Source organism: Astyanax mexicanus, chromosome 17, assembly GCF_023375975.1.
Source record: "Astyanax mexicanus isolate ESR-SI-001 chromosome 17, AstMex3_surface, whole genome shotgun sequence".
Classification (NCBI taxonomy): domain Eukaryota; kingdom Metazoa; phylum Chordata; class Actinopteri; order Characiformes; family Acestrorhamphidae; genus Astyanax; species Astyanax mexicanus.
The window spans coordinates 38,877,168-38,896,585 of NC_064424.1; the positions used below are offsets into that span (position 1 = coordinate 38,877,168).

Genomic DNA, 19,418 nt, shown 5'->3' on the forward strand with positions numbered 1-19,418 from the left:
ACAGACGATTGTGCTGACCGACATCATCTTAGGAGTGATGTGGGGAGAGAGTGCCACCTACTGTACCCACACAGAGAGAGCATGGCCAATCAGCTGCTGGTAAAGAAGCAGCATGACCCAGATATGATGTGCTAGTTTGAACAGTGGCAGTGCTTTAGTCCACTGGACCACTCTGAGCCATAAATGTACCTTTTTAAATGAGATCCTGTATTGTGCTATTTGTGTATCATTCAAAAAGGCTCAAACACCTCTTGTAACTTGTGAATTTAAACTGATGTTGGCTCCTGAAGCTGAAGTTAAATTTCTTTCCTGCTAGATATTCCACCATCAGCTGTGAGTGATTATTACTGAAAAGTGGAAGTATTTTAAATACACAGCTACTTGGGCAAGAGGCGTCCAACCACGTATTACAGAGCAGGGTGTCTGAGTGCTGGGATAGATTAAAAAAAGCACATTTTTAAAAGTCTTCTTGTAATAAAATGAGGCAGAGAGCTTTATGGCATAGGTTTCCATGGCCAAGCAGAACAATATGTCCAGGAGAACAATACCTGCTTGACTGCATCGTGCCAGCTATAAAGTTTGGTTGAGGAGGGATAATTCTATGGGGTTGGTACCTTTCATGGGTTGGTACCTTTTCTGTTCCAGCATTACTGCGCACCAATGCATAAACAACAGTCCATAAAAGCATGGAGAGTTTGGTGTTTAGGAACATGATAAGCCGGCACAGAACACTGACCTTAACCATTGCAAACAATTTTGGAAATAAATGAAAACATAAGCCAGATCGTCTGGTCCAACATCAATGTCTGACCTCACCAAAGCTTTTTTGGATGAATGGCATCAGCGGCAATTAAACAAGAGATGTGTTCTGACCATACTGTACATGTATCGGAGGAGGCATGTGCTAGAATTCACCCTTCTAATGTTGGGAGTGCAAAAGTATAAAGAGTGGGCTGAAAAAAAAAAATAAGTGAAATAAAGGATCCATATTGCAGAGAGTATAGTTTAAGGTTGATGAGCTTTAAAGTGTATTTGTGGTGCAGACTCAGTGACCGCTGAAAATGTAAATTGGAATATATCTTCCCATCCACTGTATAAATGATCACTACTCAGCTGAATCTGTTTGTATTATTTTATGTGTCTCAGGCATCGCAGCAATGGCACTATTATTGGACTGTGTGCATGCGGACAGTTCCATCTGTTAATGAGACAAATCTTCTTTATTTCTGGATCCGTGTCCCGGTGCGGATGTTCCTGTGACGTAAATCAGAGTGGACTGTTAACAGACTGTCAGTAGAGCCATATCAATCAGCGGCTGCTGACACGTTCATTCAGCTGCTTAAATGAGGTTTGGAGGTTCTGTTGAGAGTTATAGTGTAATGAACTGATTGGCTGCTGATCAGCTGGTTCAGAGCAGAATTGGTTTGAAAAATGTTTTTTTTTTTTTTTTAACACTGTTATTTCTTCATTAAATTCTACATTTAGATAACGGCTCTAACTGCTTCAACAATGCATCACAATTCATGAATTCTTTTAAGATTATAATGATGTGCCCAAAAACCTGGAGAGGATTAAATACAATGCAGTTCTGTATGGGATGTATTTACAATGTGGCTGCACACAATTGGAAAACCCATTGTAATATTTTTTTAAATAATTATTTTATATATAATATATAACAATATAAAAAAAACAGTACATTTAGACAAATTCACCAAAAGTTATGCCAAGTCCTCTGTGTATTCAAAATTGCAGTAAAATAAATAATACTGAGCAGCCACTATTTGCATCTGATAGATATATATCATGGACAATATAAACAGTGCACAGTTTCCTTTTGTATTAAAGCAGCTAAAATGTAGCAATATTCAAATAAATTTGCATTACGTAACATTTATAACCTATGCTGTGATGTGACTATAGTGTAGGTGATATGACAGGTATTTGAATCTGCATTGAGTATTGAAGTAAAGAATTAAATATAATTTACTTTGAATAAACCTGAAATATTTATGGTGTAATTAATGTTTGAATTTTCATTATGTTTTTTTGTGTTCTGTTTTTGACTTAAAAAAATCTGATGCATGAATTTTAGATACATCAATTCAAGTCTATCTACTCGATGTTTTACCTTTGACTTAAATTCATATTTCTAAGTTTTAAATTAAATAGATTTTAATTCATGGATCTGATTTTTATCTACAGGTTAATTTTGTATTTAACAGCATTTTTTTCATTTTCAACAGCAAAATTTAAAACACAAAAATCATTATTAAGGTTCAAATGTGTGAATTATCCCATTAAATATTTAAAGTTTATTTAAATGTCAGGTCAACTTAAATCAAATTCATTATATGCTTAATTCATTAATACACAAATTGCAAATTCGTGTATGTCAGATTTTAAGTCTTATAAATATTGTACTAAAATAATATCACAATGTTTCAGGGTATTTTTGCAATAATGAATAATACATACAGGTTTGTTTATTACAGCAACTGACCAAGACCCTGAAAAATATACCATAAACTTAAAGGACAAAATATTTAATCCATAAATATATATATATATATATATATATATATATATATATATATATATATATATATATATATATATATATATATGTAATTCAGTTCAGTATTGATCCGATATAAAATAAATTATATATATATAATAAAATATAATAAATATAAAGAATTAAAATTAAACTACAAAACAAACACAAAATATACTGCTTTTAGGAATATCCATATAATCATTGTAGGGATAGAGAGAGAAAATGTAAAGTGAGAGAGGGGGAGAAGGAAAGAGAGGGGACTTGTAGTGATTAAAGCCTGATTTATCCTCTTGACTGGAGATATATTTATTTTATATCGGATCAATACTGAACTGAATTACACAGTGAACAACTGATACTTCGTCAGACTCAGAGACAACCAGGAAGCTGAAGACCAACAAATAAAAACTCTGGGATTAGATATGCTGTGTTAATTTATCTGTTGTGCAGGAAATCTATTTCCCCACAATTAAAACTTCAGCCACTATCTTTGTTGAACACCGACAGCATTTAGCCTCTGTCTTTAGGAATCTCCTGATCAGGTTTATTTCCTAATGTTCTAGTCCAAGTCTCTTAATGCTGGGTATTAAGTAATAAAGACATCAGATGAAATACGATCAGCTGTTAATAAAATACTAAAGTAAAATCATTGTTTTTTTTTCTTTTTTGCTATTTTTTTTCTCATTTTCTCCTACAAGGCCAAATACCCAACCCACTCATTGGGACTTCCCCATCACTAGTGATGCCCCCACTCCAGGATGGTAAAGACTAACATATGCCTCCTACAATACATGTGAATTCAGCCAATGCCTCTTTTCAAACTGCTGCTAGTGCAGCATTGCCGAGCAGCCAGAGCGCTCGGAGGAATGGCAGACTCGGTTCTGATACATTAGCTCATAGATGCCTTGTGCTGACATCACCCTAGGAGTGACAAGAAGAAAGAGCGCCATCTACCCACCCTGAGAGAGCAAGGCAGCTGATGGCAAGCTACATGAATGGGATTCGAACCAGCGATCTCCTGATCATAGTGGCTCCGCCTTAGTCTGCTGGACCAATCAGAGACCAAAATCACTGTATTTTTTTTAATATTTTTTTAAGGGTTTATATAATTTGTTAAGTGATGATGTTTTAAAAATACTGTTTTATGGTGTGTAAAATATCTTATCAACCTTTTATAACTCCCATTTTCTTTACACAGCATATTTTTTTGTGGTATACGCACTTTGGACTGATTTGGAATTATTTAGTGTGTGTGTGTGTGTGTGTGTGTGTGTGTGTGTGTCTGTTAGCACTGCCCACTGGTGAAACAGAGCATTTCAACAATAGATGTAAATCAATTCAGATTTTGTGTTAGATATTCATCCTCCACCCTAAAACAGAAGATTTGTATTACCTTCTGAGAACTCTCCTCAGTGCTGCTGCATAACTGCTGGGCATTAATGACGAGTAATGGCACCTTGACCTTACCACATAGTTCCTAAACACTGAGGTTAAAACCTCACTGGATCTGATTGCCCACATACCCACAGATCAACAACACCAGTAATGAGGTGAATGTGAGAGCTGATACACGTCTGTCTCCAGAGTCAGAGACAGACAGGAAGGTTTGTAAAGCTGTAGGAATGCTGCAGCAGGTCCAATAAACAGATTCAGCTAAGTTTGGTTTCAGAATTCCATATGTATGTTACACACAGAGCTAAATAAAAAATAATATGAGTATTATTAACCCTTTTAGACCTTGCATCATTTACAATATACATCATGAATTGTATTATTTAATGTTTTTTGCACATACCACTACCAATAATAAACCAAGAATAAACCAAGAACCAGCTAATACACAAGCTTACAAACCAATGATACAGTAGCTTAGCCCCGCCCACTGCAGACTAGAGCACAGCAGCAGGACCTACACAAGCGATTTGTGTGCTCTAAGCATTATTATTTTATAGGAGTCTATATTCTGTACAATTTTTCACATTTTACCATCCCATAACCCATAACTATTCCTACAGTGATATCATTTGAAACATATATAGTTAATACTATGGAAAGTTATTTTTATTTTTATCACTTTGATTTTCATCATTAATAAGACTTAAATTGTGGTCTACAGATAATGTAACCTTTTAAATATAGATTATTTAACATGAAAACAGATGTATTTTACTTTTAGTCAGAGATAGGTCTGCATTTCTAAACGTTTAAACTGTTTTACAGGTAGTAGTCTTTCTGGTGCATATTGGTTAATTAGACCTGGTTGATTTATGTTTACTGAGCTGTAAAACCAATTTCTTTTATATTGTCTCTCAACAGAAAACACGACTATCATAATACCTTTTGAAATGTTCAGAAAACTCAGAAGCCTCTACAAGTAACTGATGTGTCATATATTTTGGACACTGGACTTCACATTAAAACGTGACCGCATACTAAATAATAGACCTAATTAAGCCCACACAATCACAAATGTTTAGTAATTAATGCCGGCGGTATAGGTGGTCTCCAGTGGTGGGTACTGGTTGTCAGATTTATGTTTTCCTGTCACATTCCCTGATAAGGTTTTTGTCCTCTATCTTGTCTTCAGTGCAATAGATGATCTGCAGGGGTCAGGGTCAGGTGATTATTTTCTCGGGGTCATTGTCCCGCTACATTTTACAGCTGCTTCACTGGCTGTTACTAACTGTCACGTCATTCTTAAAATATATACAGTGGTGTGGAAAGTATTTGCCCCACTACGGATTTCATTTGTTTTGGCTTTTTTGTCATACTAATATTTTTCCAATTATTAAACAAACTTTAATATCAGACAAAGATAATCTGAGTAAATATATAAAGCACTTTTTAAATGATAATTTTATTTATTAAAGGAAAAAAAAATATTTAAACCGATCTAGCCCTGTGTGAAAAACAGTTTGCCCCTAAACCTAATAACTTGGTTGTGCCACCCTTGGCGACAACAACTACAATTAAACTTCACTGATCCATTTATAGACCCTGAAGCAGCAAAGCTGCCCCAGACCATCCTACTACTACCCCCATGTTTTATATTTTCTACAATTATTTGTTAGATTTACGCCAGATATAACGGGACACCCTCCTGAGAAGGTTCAGTGTTACGTGTTTTATTCATTTGTGAATAACAGCTCTCACTGTGGTTCTCTGGAGTCCCAAAGCTTTAGAAATTATTTTATAACCTGTTCCAGACTGATAGATGATCAATGACTTTGTCTTCTCATCTGTTTTTGAATTTCTTGATTCTACAGGTCTGGCAGTAATCAGGCCTGATTGTGGTCAGTGATAAAATTGAACTTAGCTTTCCAAAAAGTGTTTTTAATCACAGTTAATTGATAGGGTGGGGAAACACTTTTTCACACATGGCTAGATTGTTTTTTTTTACCTTATTGATTACAATTATCATATAAAAAGTGATTTTTATATTTAATCAGGTAATATTTGTCTGATATTAAAGTTTGTTTGATAATCTGAAAAAAGGAAGTATGACTAAAATGCAAAAACACAAGAAATTTGTAGGGGGGCAAATACTTTTTCGTGCCACTGTCAACAGTTACAAATCAACACTTGGACGCAACTTAAATTCAGTGGTTTTAAATTATTAAAATATTTCTGCATTGTAGACTAATACTTAAGTCATCCTAAATATGAAGAAAAACACATGGAGTTTTTAAGTAAACAAACCAGATAATGTTTTATACTTTAGATTCTTTAAAGTAGCACCTCTTGCTAAGATGTTAGTTTTGCACAATTTGGCATTTTCAGTCAGAGGTAGAGTTGGTATACAGTGAATAGAATTTGAGTAATGTTCTAAGAAGTAAAGGTCAGTCAATCCAAAACATTGAAAGTATCCTCAAGTGCAGTCACAAAGACTTTTCAGACTGCTCTAGGAACGGAAAAGCAAGAGTTAGGTTATCAGAGTTACTAAGTTACCAGCAAGTTAACACAAGGTATACCTTGTGTTAACTTGCTGGTAACTTAGTAACTCTGATAAGCACAGTGTGTGTGTGCGTGCGCGCGTGCGTGCATGTATAACATTGAAACATTAAAAACTTTATACAGGAATGTTAAAATTTCAACACTAACTGATAAATATTAGGAATGAATATAATGTTAAATAAATATTTGATGTTATTTTACTCTGCAGATGCCAAGTGTTCCCATTTACTTTTATCACAAGGTTTTTCCTGCATTAAATAGATTAATTAAACCTCTCAGTATTGATATTGGTAAAGGAATCAGCATCGGTATTAATCTACTCTAAACCCTAAAAAAATAAGACCCATGGTATTGATATTCTCTTAAAGCAGTGTTTCAGTATTTGAATGTAAACAGTTCAGCAGCGCCCTCTGCTGCTCATACAGCAGAAGTGTTATCAGCACCAGACAGTGACTGCACGGGCCGCTAGAGGGAGCCCAATAATAGAGAGTCCAATAATAATGGGAGTAAACGGAGCTAAACGGTCAAAACTTAAATTAAAATATTGAATATTTATCTGGCCGGGTTATTCATTTCATTTTAAACTACACTGATGTATAGCAAATAAAACATACCTATATATTTCAGTTTTTCTTCAGTGCCATGAGCTGAGTTGGTTTAATAAATCCGAAATCGCATACTTAAACTGTAGAGTTCTGGACTGTTTCGGGGTGAGGACGCACTTCTCGCCCGGTAAAGCAGAACGCTCTTTTCAGTACACGACTACGCAGCTGCTGCTGTTGTTGTTATAAAAGGGTAAAATGCAGACCTTAATTAATATATATTAATGTGAAAAATACTACCATTTACATATAAAGTAGGTCAGGTAGGTTCATATTTAATCGTTTATAATTTCCTCTTATATAAGTAATACACAGTATTCAGTGCTTATGACTTATTTAGAGTTTGTACATATATATACAGTACAGTGGCGTGAAAAAGTATTTGCCCCTTACACCCTTTCTTTTTATTAAGGAAAAAAGAACTATCCAAACCAGTCTGGCCCTATGTGAAAAAGTGTTTGCCCCCCATTAATGAACTGCAATTAATCACACTTTTTGGAAAGCTGTATCATTTAAATACTAACCACAACCAGGCCTGATTACTGCCAGACCTGTAGAAACAAGAAATCAATTAAATAGAACCCGTCTAACAACATTAACCAGATAAAATATCTAAAAAATTATACATATACAGTCATACATATATCACATAATGTCCCAATCTGAAGAAACTCAAAAACAGATGAGAAAACAAAGTCATTGATCACCTATCAGTCTGGAAAAGGTTATAAAGTCATTTCCAAAGCTTTGGGAGAAAAAATGGAACACTAGTGAACCTTTCCAGGAGAAACAAACTGACCAAAATTATTCCAAAAGGGCATGGCCAACTTATCCAGGAAGTCACAAAAGAACATTACTACACCCTTCTCAAAAATCAGGAGATGGGGCACGCAGTCACGTGGGGGCAGAAGACATTTTAAAAAGTTTTATTGTTCAGTACCGCTGTAAGAAAGACTCTGGCATTGAATCTTAGCCCCGCCCCCTTCACGTGCAGTTTGGTCTAGTTCTACTGCTGTTTAGTTTTACTCTGTTGCTCCAGGCAAATTACCACTTCAGGTTGGCTAGATCACAGCCTCAAGAGAATAGCATGTGAGGAGTTGTGTGCGTGTATTCCAACCAAACCACACACCATTGAGACTCTTGCACATGTAATTGAAGTGTGAAGTTTAATAAAGAAACGAAAAGGAGACAACTGCTTCATGGTGTTCTAACCGACACCCCCCATACAACACTCATCCCATCATCAGAACCCACACATACAGTCCTTTAGTGGTCCTCACCAACAACCGCTTTTAGTCAGATAAGAGTCCTGTAGCAACTGAAAAACAAAGACTAATGCTTTGAATTAGTTGCTGTTTTTTATTTTAGTTAATTTATAAAAGAAATTCTTACACCTACAATAGCTATGATATATATTTTATGATTAAATTATGTAATTATTTGCATGAATTTATTGTCACCTCTTCTCTGAAGGGTTAGAAGCGCCTCACTGCACACCATTGAAAAATTGTCTTTAGGCCAATTCTGGTGCATTTACAGTAATGTAAATTAATGTAAACTGTCCCTGTTAAATAAACTATTTAAAAAATGGTATACGTTTTTACTGTTTTCTAAAGCCTTCTGAATTTTCTTTAAAAACACTACATAACTATTACACTGAGATCTACTTTTCTTTCCATATATTATATTATGTTGCGAAATGCACTAAACAATTAAAGCTGTGTAAATGAGCATGATGTTGAATTTATTTCCAAGAACAAAGAACAGAAAAGCTGGTCTGCAAATAAAAAAACAAAGTTCTAAAGGTTATGTGTGATTCATCTTCAGTGTCTAAAAAATGTACTTTTCTGTGTCTGAAGAACAGACTTTTGAATAATGCACAGTTTAATCCCATTATTCATTTAGTGCTACACAATACATCTGTAACATGCCAGTATGGTTTGTGAATACTTAAATTTTTTTTTATCTCAATTTAATAACACTCATGTCATCTCTGTTTCACTCATAAACTATTTTTTTAAACACCAGAAGTAAGCAAACAGCGCAATCATCGCGAGATCCGCTATTGTTCACGTTGGTCGCAGGTGGAGACTGTCCGACCTGACTTCTCTATGGTGGCTCTGAGGTGCAAAACAAATAAACATTTCAGAAAAGTAAATTACAAAATTACAAATTTACATACGAAAAATAATTACATTCAAGAATACTAAATTACCAAAGAAAAAAATATTTTACATGGGCAAAAAAAAAAAAACATTACATTTCAGAAAAACAAATTTCCAAAAATTGAAACAAATTTTCAAGACGCAAAACACTTTTACCAGAACTGAAACACTTTTACAAACTGTGATTTCTGACTAAAAGGGAGGGTCTAACACACAGGTAGTCAGGGGCTGATCTAGCCATTTTAGGGCCCTAGGCAAAATAAAAACAAGGGGCCCTCATTCTTGAAACATACACACATAAACCAAATAACTAGAGATGAAACGATCGATCGGCAGTGTATCGGTATCAGACAATTTTCAGCCAAAATACGGTATCGGCGATCGGCTTAAGCAGTTTATCAGAGCTGTGTGTGGATGAAACTGGTGAAACCGGTGAAACTGCTCGCTTACAGGAAGCTGCAGTTCCTTTACACACAAGTTATATCTCTCCTAAAAAGCGTTTATTTTGGTCAGTCACACTTGTGTTTATTTACTAGCAGCGTAAATTACCAGTGTTTGCTTTAGGCGTGGATGTAATTAGGGGAATCTGTACCAGGTTTGCCAGGCACCTGTGTGTCATTAATGTGGCATTTGGCCCCGCCCAAAATCGGTATCGACGATCGGCCCATCGTGGTAAAAGACGATCAGCGATCGGAATCGGCCCCAAAAACACTGATCGGTCCAGGAGGTGTAAAAAAAAAGGTCAGTTTTGGCAGTGCATCTTTGATTCTTTTGCTCTCTGCCCGTTTCTTTCGTTTAGCAGAACCACTTTCATAACTCCGCTTCATTTTCACTGTGACAGCCCTCACTCTAGTCGCGTACAGTTCCCGCTGTTTTGGTTTGAAGTCACGTTGTGTGGCACATTGCTACGTCATCATATTATGGACTAGTTCAATGCAAGCAAGGGAGGGGGGTATGTGTGTTTGGACAATTATTATTTAGACATTAATTCGGTATTCTACTGATATTTTTAATATAAATATTTTGTTCTTTTCTTTACATAAGTAACAACTTAACATTGTTTTTGTGTATTTACTGTTGCTGGGATGGTCAGATTTGGGGGCCACTATGGAGGACAGATTTGATCTACGCCCTAGGCAAATGCCTAGGTTTGCCTAATTAAAGAACCGCCTCTGCAGGTAGTGCTTGTTGCGGACCCTCCGAGAGAGAGTCGAGTTATGGACAAAACAAATTATATATATATATATAATGTTTTTTGGCATGCATTTTAGGAGCAGCAGTAATTGTCTTTGTTGCTACTGCCCAGCGGGGTTCAGCTGCTGTACTGTCCTGTCCTGTCCGCGGGGCAGTGGCTGAGCATCATGTGGGGTGTTTCCGTCAGGAAATCGCAGTTTATAAAAGTGTTTCAGTGCTGGTAAAAGTGTTTCGTGTCTTCTTCACGAAACGCCCACCCCCCAGGTGGTGCAGGTGCAGCCGTACCTCAAACAAGCCTAACGAGAAACTGATTTATAGGACCCCATTCATTTGGACGGTATCTGAAACGTCTCCTGGTGGTTAACAAACCTCCTCCCTGACCACACGCCCACGGTCGTTCTTAACTACCATTCATTCCCACAATGCAGTGCTGAAGTGCCCGGATGTGAGGCGGTGTATTTGAGGTGCATTGTGGGAGCGGGAGAACGCTGCTCGGACGCGCACGCTGCTTTAGAGCGGGTACAAAGACTTCCTCAGCGCAAAGACTCCGGTACAGAAATATCCTTTATATCATTGTTTTACCCGGTTTAATCCTGTTACTCTGTATCTGTGGGTAAAGCCGAGTTTATACAGGCTTTATTAACTGTAAATGTGCAGCAGAGAATCGCTGATTTATTGCTCTTTCTGTACTGTTAGCCTGTTAGCTTTAGCTACTGAAGCTAAACTCTAAGCCTAAAACAGGAAAATTTATATCTACATCTAAACCACCTTTGTATTCCCTACACCCTTAAACATACCTCTACTTCGGGCTTTATCGGCTGTAGTTATTGGATAGTATTGTCTGTTTCCGGGAGAATATATGCTGTATAGTTAGAGGTGTGTTTAGCTCAGATGCTAAATATAATACTCAGCTCTCCCCAGATACAGACAAACTTTACCAACATCTGTTAACTGCTCTAATTATACCACTACTAAATAACTATAATCAAACGGTATTAATTATGATAATGACTTACAATAATCTTTCAGATTGACTAAATCTTCCCTTAACATGTAAGATAAAGAGTAGAAATGCACCGATGTGTGAGTTCTGTGCTAATGACGATTTCCAATATTACAAACCTAACTTAAACATGCCGATGTCGATATACACATTTATAACGTAAAGACTACACATCCCTGTATAAATTTAAAAGCGAGCTTATACCCGTATGTTTTAGCTTTTAACCAACAATAAAATGAAAGGTGCAGATGACTCTTAAACAACAAAAAAAAACATTTATTTACTTATACCGACAAAAACCTCGCCTGGTGTGACCCGCAGCATATCGTACAGAGTATAAAATCGTACTTTTTATTCATAATTTATACAAAACAATCTTGGTAATTTAGTTTTTTACTAAATCCAGTAGTTTTTAATTTTAATAATTGGTCAGATTGTTTATGCTTCTGCTGAATGTCTGAACCCTTTTATATTTACATGAAATAAAACATTTGCAGTTGTCTGTTCTTGAAAATAATAAAATAAGGTTTAGTATTTCAGTGTTATAATGTATTTGTACAAAAGAAAATCCCTGAAATATTGGTATCTCCTATCCCTAGCCCAAACCATGTATTTGCTAGAAAATTCCAGTTCTTAAAACTAGAGTTCATTTTATGATCAATGAAAGCTTTATTAAATAGGTATGCACATATTAAATGTAATGGTTGTGGATTAATGGTTTCCTGAATCTGTAGTTGAGTGAAAGTTAAAGCTTGAGTAAATGGTTCAACCAGTTGTTGGTGATAAAGGTTGATGTCTGTTGTACAGAAGTGCATCACTGCTCTTCTCTGGAAAGGGTGTAATATTTGGCTTAGTTTGATTTTTTTTTTGGCATTGCTAAATGCCATTCTGTAAGTTTATTATTATTTTTTTTATAATTGTGGGCCAGTAATGTATTTGTGCTGTCTTTGTTGGTTTATTGTCTGATGGAATGGAGCTAACATGGCTGAAAAATACTTCATCAAATATGTTTAAAACTGTTTTCTTAACTCCACTAAAAGCTAAAGATGCAAACTTAAGATTCTAGACATATTGTATGTAGTGCTGAGTGTTTATGGCCTAAAAAAAGATTTTTTTCACACAAAAAAAAGATTTTTGATTTATGTTTGATTATTTCTCCCTACTAAAATCAAACTACAGATGGCAAAGAAATGGTTCAAAACTAGGTTTACATGTAAAGAAAAAAATAGTTTAAGAAATATATGCGTGCGTTTTGTAAATTGCCTTAAAACTAATTGGAATTAACTGAATTAATCAGGAAAAATCGCACAGCGCTAACTACGTTGTGCTGAGCTGGACTAAATTGTTTCGCAAATTCTCTCTTTTGATCTGTTACTGAAGTCCTTCCTGTGGTGACCCCCTTTCTTTTTACTGCAGATATCTGAACAATGTCGATCGGTGTACCAATCAAAGTGCTTCATGAAGCGGAGGGTCACATTGTGACCTGTGAAACCAATACTGGTGAGGTGTACAGGGGGAAACTGATAGAAGCTGAAGATAATATGAACTGCCAGGTAATGTCTGCACTGTTTGTCATGTAGTTATTTTGTTTCCAATTGAAAAGTTTTGTTTTGTTTGTGTTTTGGGTAAACTTATTGCTTGTAACCAAGTTTCAGCTGTCCCATCTGTTATGCCCAAGTTGCCAGCCCCACCTCCACTCTTGACAATGTAAATAAACTTCTTTACTAGGAGTGGAACAAAAGATTGGTATTAGTGTTTTATAGTTTGCATACATAATACATTGATACATGGCATCAAATATGGATATTTTCTATTGAAACAAGGGTCCTCTATACTCCCTAAGACTTCCTTTAGATCTGTGAAACTAACACCCATAAACACATTCCTGGTATTTGCTTATTTAGGAGTATTTAATCCTCTTCAGTTACACAGATGTTGAGAATTCTTTTGCAGTATATAGTGTTGCAGAATCACAGTATCATAATGCAACGTGAGATGCCCTGTACTTTCCACACTGTAGGTGTATCTGAGCAAGTGGACCTATAATACAGTTGTTTAAACTGGCAACTTGTGTATGTAGTTGTAGGGGTAACTGCATTGCACAGTTTTCTGTTCTTCCTGTCTTTCTTTTTCTGTGTATTAATTAAAATAATGTTTGCATTAATGAATACTAATGCCTTTGGATTTTAGATGTCGAATATTACTGTGACGTACCGAGATGGCAGAGTGTCGCAGCTGGAGCAGGTCTACATTCGCGGCAGCAAAATCCGCTTCCTCATCCTACCGGATATGTTGAAAAACGCTCCAATGTTAAAGAGCATGAAAAATAAGAATCAAGGAGCAGGGGCTGGGAGAGGCAAGGCAGCTATTCTTAAAGCACAAGGTATGGCACTGCATAATCGTAGTTGATTGTATACAGTTTTCTGATACTCAATGCATTTTCATTACTTTCATCTTTTTTTTTTTATTATTATTTTTTTTATCCTTGTCTGATTTTATAAATTTCAATATTTATCCTCAATTTTACTTACTAACATTACTGTTTCGTTACTCCATGTGGTGGCACTTATCAAATGAATAGGGTAAATATGCAGTGAAGAATATTTGTTCAATTATGTGAAACTAACGTCAGTAAATACGTATTTCCTGGTATGTTTGATGCTGTAAAGTATTGTAGAGAATTGTCTTAACATTGATATTACAGAATCTGTCAATATGTTATCGTAGGCAATGTACCATGATGATGTATAAAGAGATGCCCTGTGGTTCCCACCCCTATTGTACATCATATTTTATTACTAATCATAGTGTTCTATAGAAAACATTTATATTAAACAGTTGTCATACCCAATTGCATATCCATATTCAGACAGCAAGGCTTTAAGCTTTGTTCTGTCAAGTGCAAAATTGCTTTTTGCATTTACTTCTGCCTACATATTTGTGTGCGTGACTAGTAATCTGTAGACGTTAAAGAAATTGAATGTGTAGATGATTTTAGCAGCATATGGGTGTGGTAGTTAAAAGCTCTGACTGATCATGCACGGTTAGTGGAAACCCTAGGGAAAGTGAATGAAACTGAGTGTTTTGGTAATCCTTCAGTATCTAAGATTTGATTGTTACAGGTGTGTGGATGGGTGGGTTTGTGTGTGGGTTTTTTTTGTGGTCTATTTATACCCCTTAACAGACTCCTTTGGTCCTGTTATATCCCTTAAAAGGATGATTAGTTGATATAAATCTCAGTTAGAAATATTTGTACTCCAGATTTCAGTTTTGCTTAATAGTTGATTAGTAACTGCAATCCAATTCTGGGGACAGAAGTGCAGGAGGGTTAAGGCTTCTTAGTCACTCAGTTAACACTAAGCTTGGACCACAAAAGGGACCAAACACAACAGATTATGAATTTTCTTACTCAATATCAGAACACCTCACGTTTAAACATTGGGCATTTAAAGAGCCTTTAAATGCCGCGGTCAGATGTTTCTGTTGCTCTGAAGCAGTAAAGAAAGTTGGGGACAGAAAACAGAGATGGTGATGTTTTCTGTCTTTTAACCACTAATGTGCTCTCTGTAGATTTGAGCCAAACAGTTCCTCCAGCTAGATGTTCATGAACTAGTTCTGTGAATGTTAATACACATGATTGAGCTGAAATATTTAACCTGTTTATTTTTTAATTAATTCGTTCTTTTACCAATTTTGGCTGCAAAATTATTACATCTTACATTTTAAATATGTACTAATTTTGTATTTTAATTTATATATAAATTAGTATTGACATAATGCAGTTGTTTCCTAGTAATAACCCATGAGTGACCCAGTGTTTGTTTTGTTTGTTTGTTTATTAATTAATTTATTTTTTCCTTCGTTTCTTAATCCTCTAGTGGCTGCAAGAGGTCGGGGCCGGGGCGGGCCGGGAGCAAGAGGAAACATTTTCCAGAAACGCCGGTAGTTCAGTTCCTAGTGGCTTCAGTCTGTACAGTTTTCTGTTCAACTTTTATGTTGAGTGCTTACTTGGATTGGTTACCATTGAATTCAAAGTGTTGTTTTTTTTTGTTTGTTTTTTTTTTTTTTAATTAGCTTGTTTTGATTCCACCCCCCTTTTTGTTTTTTGTTGTAATAAATGGAAGTCTTTACTTATACAACGAGGCTCATTTGGTTCATTTTAATAAGGTGTACCACCATTTTTTATGCTTGCAAATACTGTTATTATAATAGGTTGTGAAGTTCAGTTTTAGTCTTTATAGAATTAATATAAATTGTAATTTGATCACAATACTTTTTGTCTGCTGAGTCATGGCATCCCACTCTTCTTGAAGGGTGACCTTCAGGTCCTTGAGGTTTTAGGATAGAGTTTTGTTTTCTATGGGATTCAGGTCTGGAAAAATGGCAGGCCACTTCATTTAAGGTAAGTCTCCAGCAGCTGTTCCCTAATTATGCAACCTCCATGAGCTAGAGTGTGGATGTCCATGAAGGTGGAATTAGGCATGTGTTCATGCAGAGACACATTGACTGGATTGATGATGTAATTTGAGTAGTATTGGCGTTTCACCGAACCATTCACAAAGTGTAGGGCTCGTCTGGTAACTGCAGTGGGACTGATGCATAGTGTTCCCCATTGACCTCTCCAACATTTTTGGTGGCTGCCATTTCTTCTGTGTGAATAGATTTTAATCAGTGAACAGCCCTGGGGTGCCTCGCACCTACCTTACATGTGCCTGGAGTTGTGTGGCATGAATCATCTGGTTCCGCAGGGCACAGATCACAATGAAGTGGTCACCAGTGTAGGGTTTGACCAAATGACGTCCACTTCTATGCCTTTCTCTGACTTTCAGTCTTTCTGCATCACTGTTGCAACCTGCTGATGACACTTCCGTCTAAAAACATCCTGTTTCAAGCCTCGCAGTGGTGAGGTACGGTTGATCAATTGTTAGGTGTCTTCTTGGTCGCATGATGTCAATGTAAACAGCATGAAGACCAATGGAGACCAATCCAAATTTCCCAGTCGAAATAACTAGGCCTATGACTGTCACACATACTTGATCCAACATTTTTTTTAGATGTCAAGCGAAACATGAATAAAACCCTTTAACCTTACCTTTCTGCTGAAATGTTTCGTTAAGTTGAAACATGTTTGGTTGTATTGAACCTACTATGACTAGGCCAATGTGTCTCGTACATTTTAAAAATGTATTTATACAAGCTTTTTACAAAAATCAATGAGTGCTGCAATTCCTCATGACATGCTTGTAGTGTATGTTGCCTCTTATGTTACTATTTTTATGTACAGTATATAAAAAATATATAAAATGCTTGCTTTATATCTTTTTCATATTTTACATTAATGTGTCTTTAGAAATTTAACTGCCACTTGAACATGGTTTACAAAGGACATCTATGTTAAAATTAAATATGTACAAATACGAACCATTTTCTATTTTTTTTTTTTCAGGAAGCCCAGAACAGAGAGTTATGGCCGTTTAAAAATGAATGAAGGTTTAGGAGTATGGTTTATCATTCAGTTGAGCAGTAGAACCAACCAGAAACAATTTTAATTTAAATACTGAGTGAAAAGTCAAATAACAGTTTTTACATTTTAATATCAGCTACAAATTGTACAGCATTTCTAGCTTACTTTATGGACATAAATTTAGCTGGAGACTAAATAACTTTAAAACTCTTCCATTTGCCTTTTTATTCCATTTGACTATACTAATGGGCCATTCCACCAAATGGGTGCCATTTGCTTGGTGTAACTATTCAAAACATGTACTGGTATTTTTTTTTTTTTTACAAGGTTTCTAATCTGAAGATGATTTTTCTCTTTCCTGTTACCAAAACTTGACATTAAAAAAAACATTTTAAAAACAAATTCCTCCGTATACTGCATGTTTGAATAATTAATATTATAACAAAAAAACACTAATTGCATGCACTTCTAAAAGATGTGAAGTCTTTTGTAATTTTTTTATGAAGACCCAAACCAGAAATTGATCATTTTTTATCATGCAGTTTATTAAACAAATGGCAAAATGATGACCCAAGCAGAATTGGAAATGGCGGTTTACTGTACATTAACTAATGTTTACATTAATAAATCAATAACTAGGGGACTCTACTCAGTCCTTATACTGGCATTCACTTCTGTTACTGGCACACATTCCTGTTACTGGCACTCACTGAGTAACAGGAGTGAAAGTAATAGGACTGAGTTTAGCAAAAACATGAATGAAAAATTGTGCATGTCCATTTTGGTAGCATGCCTCAACTACTTTCTTTGATTGTGGCCAGCCTTGGTATAGTTTCATTAGCTACTTTTCCATCCTATAATATGTTTAAAAAGATGGGTCTAATATTGTGTAGATGCTAAATGTTGCTAAATCTTCAGGACTTGAACTGTTAGAATTTTTGCACCAGGAGTGTTATCCAAAAGAAAAAAAGTCCAAGACTGGTGGAGGAGGATATGCCAAGATGCATGAAAACTGTGTTTAAAAAAACTATTTTAATCCACCAAACATTGATTTCTGAACTCTTTATACTTTATGAAAGTTAATGTGTTTTATTTGCATTATTTAAGATCTAAAAGCTCTAAATGACAATTTTTGTTTTTTTGGAATTTGGGAGAAATGTCAGTAGTTTTACTAGAACATGTACCTATAAATAGCAACATCACTGAAACTGATTCAGAAACTGAAGTGGTCTCTTTTTTTCCAGAGCTGTATAATTGTGGCTCCAGCAGCGAAGGGTTAATATCCAAAAAGAGATTTCCCCTTTTAAGGCCGTGTGTGTTAAGATGAGGGGGGGGGACCCAGGTCCAGAAAGTAAAAATCCATCCCAGGGTTTTGTACCAACTGCCTGGGAGGCTCTGCTGCAGCTTGGCTCTACCCAGAGCCGCCCAAGCAGTTGGTACCAAACCCCGGGCTGGATTTTTTATTTCTGGACCTGGGATTTCCACCTCTAGTGTGTGGTGAGAGGCATGGCTGAGCTGCTGTTCTCTGAATCCGCCTGCACACAGTAGAGGATGCAGCAGCGGCCCCGCATCACAGCGGAGCTGCCCCGCCTGCCCACCGCAGCCACCCCGCAACGAATACCATTAAACCGGCTGATCGCACCGCGAAGAAGCTGCTTCTCCAGAGACCCTTAAGGACAGTTCGGACCGGCGCGGTGAGAATCAGCACTTATTACCGTGTTGTTTTCTGATCCTGAGTGTTTATTTGTGCCCTTCAGCTCCAGCGGGGGATTTCTACCCCAACATCTGTTTCATAAGAGCTTCCTCCGCTAGCCTAGCGCGCTTAGCAGAACCGAGGCGGATATAAATACTAACTGCGAGCCCAGCTGAGCTCTGAACTCTTATATCTCTCAATTTAAATAAATACAGTGCAGTCTTTCTCGGCTCCTTCTCTACATGTTTAAATCCACACCGAGCGTTTTAATTGATTTTTGCCTTTTTATCCCTAGCGCTGTTTTAGATGTCAGTATGTTAGTTAGCAAGCTGCTAGCTAACGGTATCTCTAGCTTTACTTCCAGAGCGGGGAAGTGTGCAGCCTGTACCCGATAACAGCGCCTCTGATAGCGGACCAGCGAGCGAGCGAGCTACCCTGTACCATAACTACCCATATTTCTGACAGTACAGATAGTTTTAATAAGCACCTGCGAGGAAATCTAACCAGAAAAGCAAATAACAAAAAAGCATCCCCATCTACCTCAGTTTTACCCCAAAACAACAAACCGACAGATATAACGCTCGCTATTAGAGAGAGAGAGAGAGTGGGGGAGCTGGTCTGTGAGGAATGTACAAGAACCCCTTCACCACAAACTGAATTGTAATGGTTGTTTTAGTTGTACAATCATTTCACTGGCGTGTATAGATGTTACAGGTGTACAGATAGTTTTGATGGACATCTGACACATGAGGTCCCCATTAATTATTATAGAGAGAAAGTGAA

General features: G+C 36.4%; 2 protein-coding genes across 4 annotated transcripts in view; both read left to right on the forward strand.

The window, feature by feature from the left end:
* The first annotated feature begins 10,903 nt into the window (after positions 1–10,903).
* On the forward strand, positions 10,904–15,617 carry snrpd3l (small nuclear ribonucleoprotein D3 polypeptide, like). The gene is made up of 4 exons (XM_007233901.4): positions 10,904–11,025; positions 12,895–13,031; positions 13,669–13,861; positions 15,357–15,617. Exons 2-4 carry the CDS (start codon positions 12,906–12,908, stop codon positions 15,422–15,424), a joined length of 387 nt encoding a protein of 128 aa, XP_007233963.1. The 5' UTR covers positions 10,904–11,025; positions 12,895–12,905; the 3' UTR covers positions 15,425–15,617.
* Positions 15,618–18,395: 2,778 nt separating this feature from the next.
* Positions 18,396–19,418, forward strand: part of LOC103036346 (calcium/calmodulin-dependent protein kinase kinase 2) — a 32,288-nt gene continuing 31,265 nt past the window's right edge. For 2 of the 3 annotated variants that reach the window (XM_022676480.2, XM_022676481.2), the window contains exon 1: positions 18,396–18,636. The gene's annotated coding sequence lies outside the window, so the exon portion shown is untranslated. The remainder of the gene's footprint in view (positions 18,637–19,418) is intronic. The other variant, XM_022676482.2, reaches the window with a different exon arrangement.

Coding starts and splice junctions, on each gene's coding strand:
- snrpd3l (XM_007233901.4), top strand. CDS start 12,906: ATGTCGATCGGTGTACCAATCAAAGTGCTTCATGAAGCGGAGGGTCAC. Junction 13,032..13,668: donor AAGATAATATGAACTGCCAG/GTAATGTCTGCA, acceptor TTTGGATTTTAG/ATGTCGAATATTACTGTGAC. Junction 13,862..15,356: donor AGCTATTCTTAAAGCACAAG/GTATGGCACTGC, acceptor TTAATCCTCTAG/TGGCTGCAAGAGGTCGGGGC.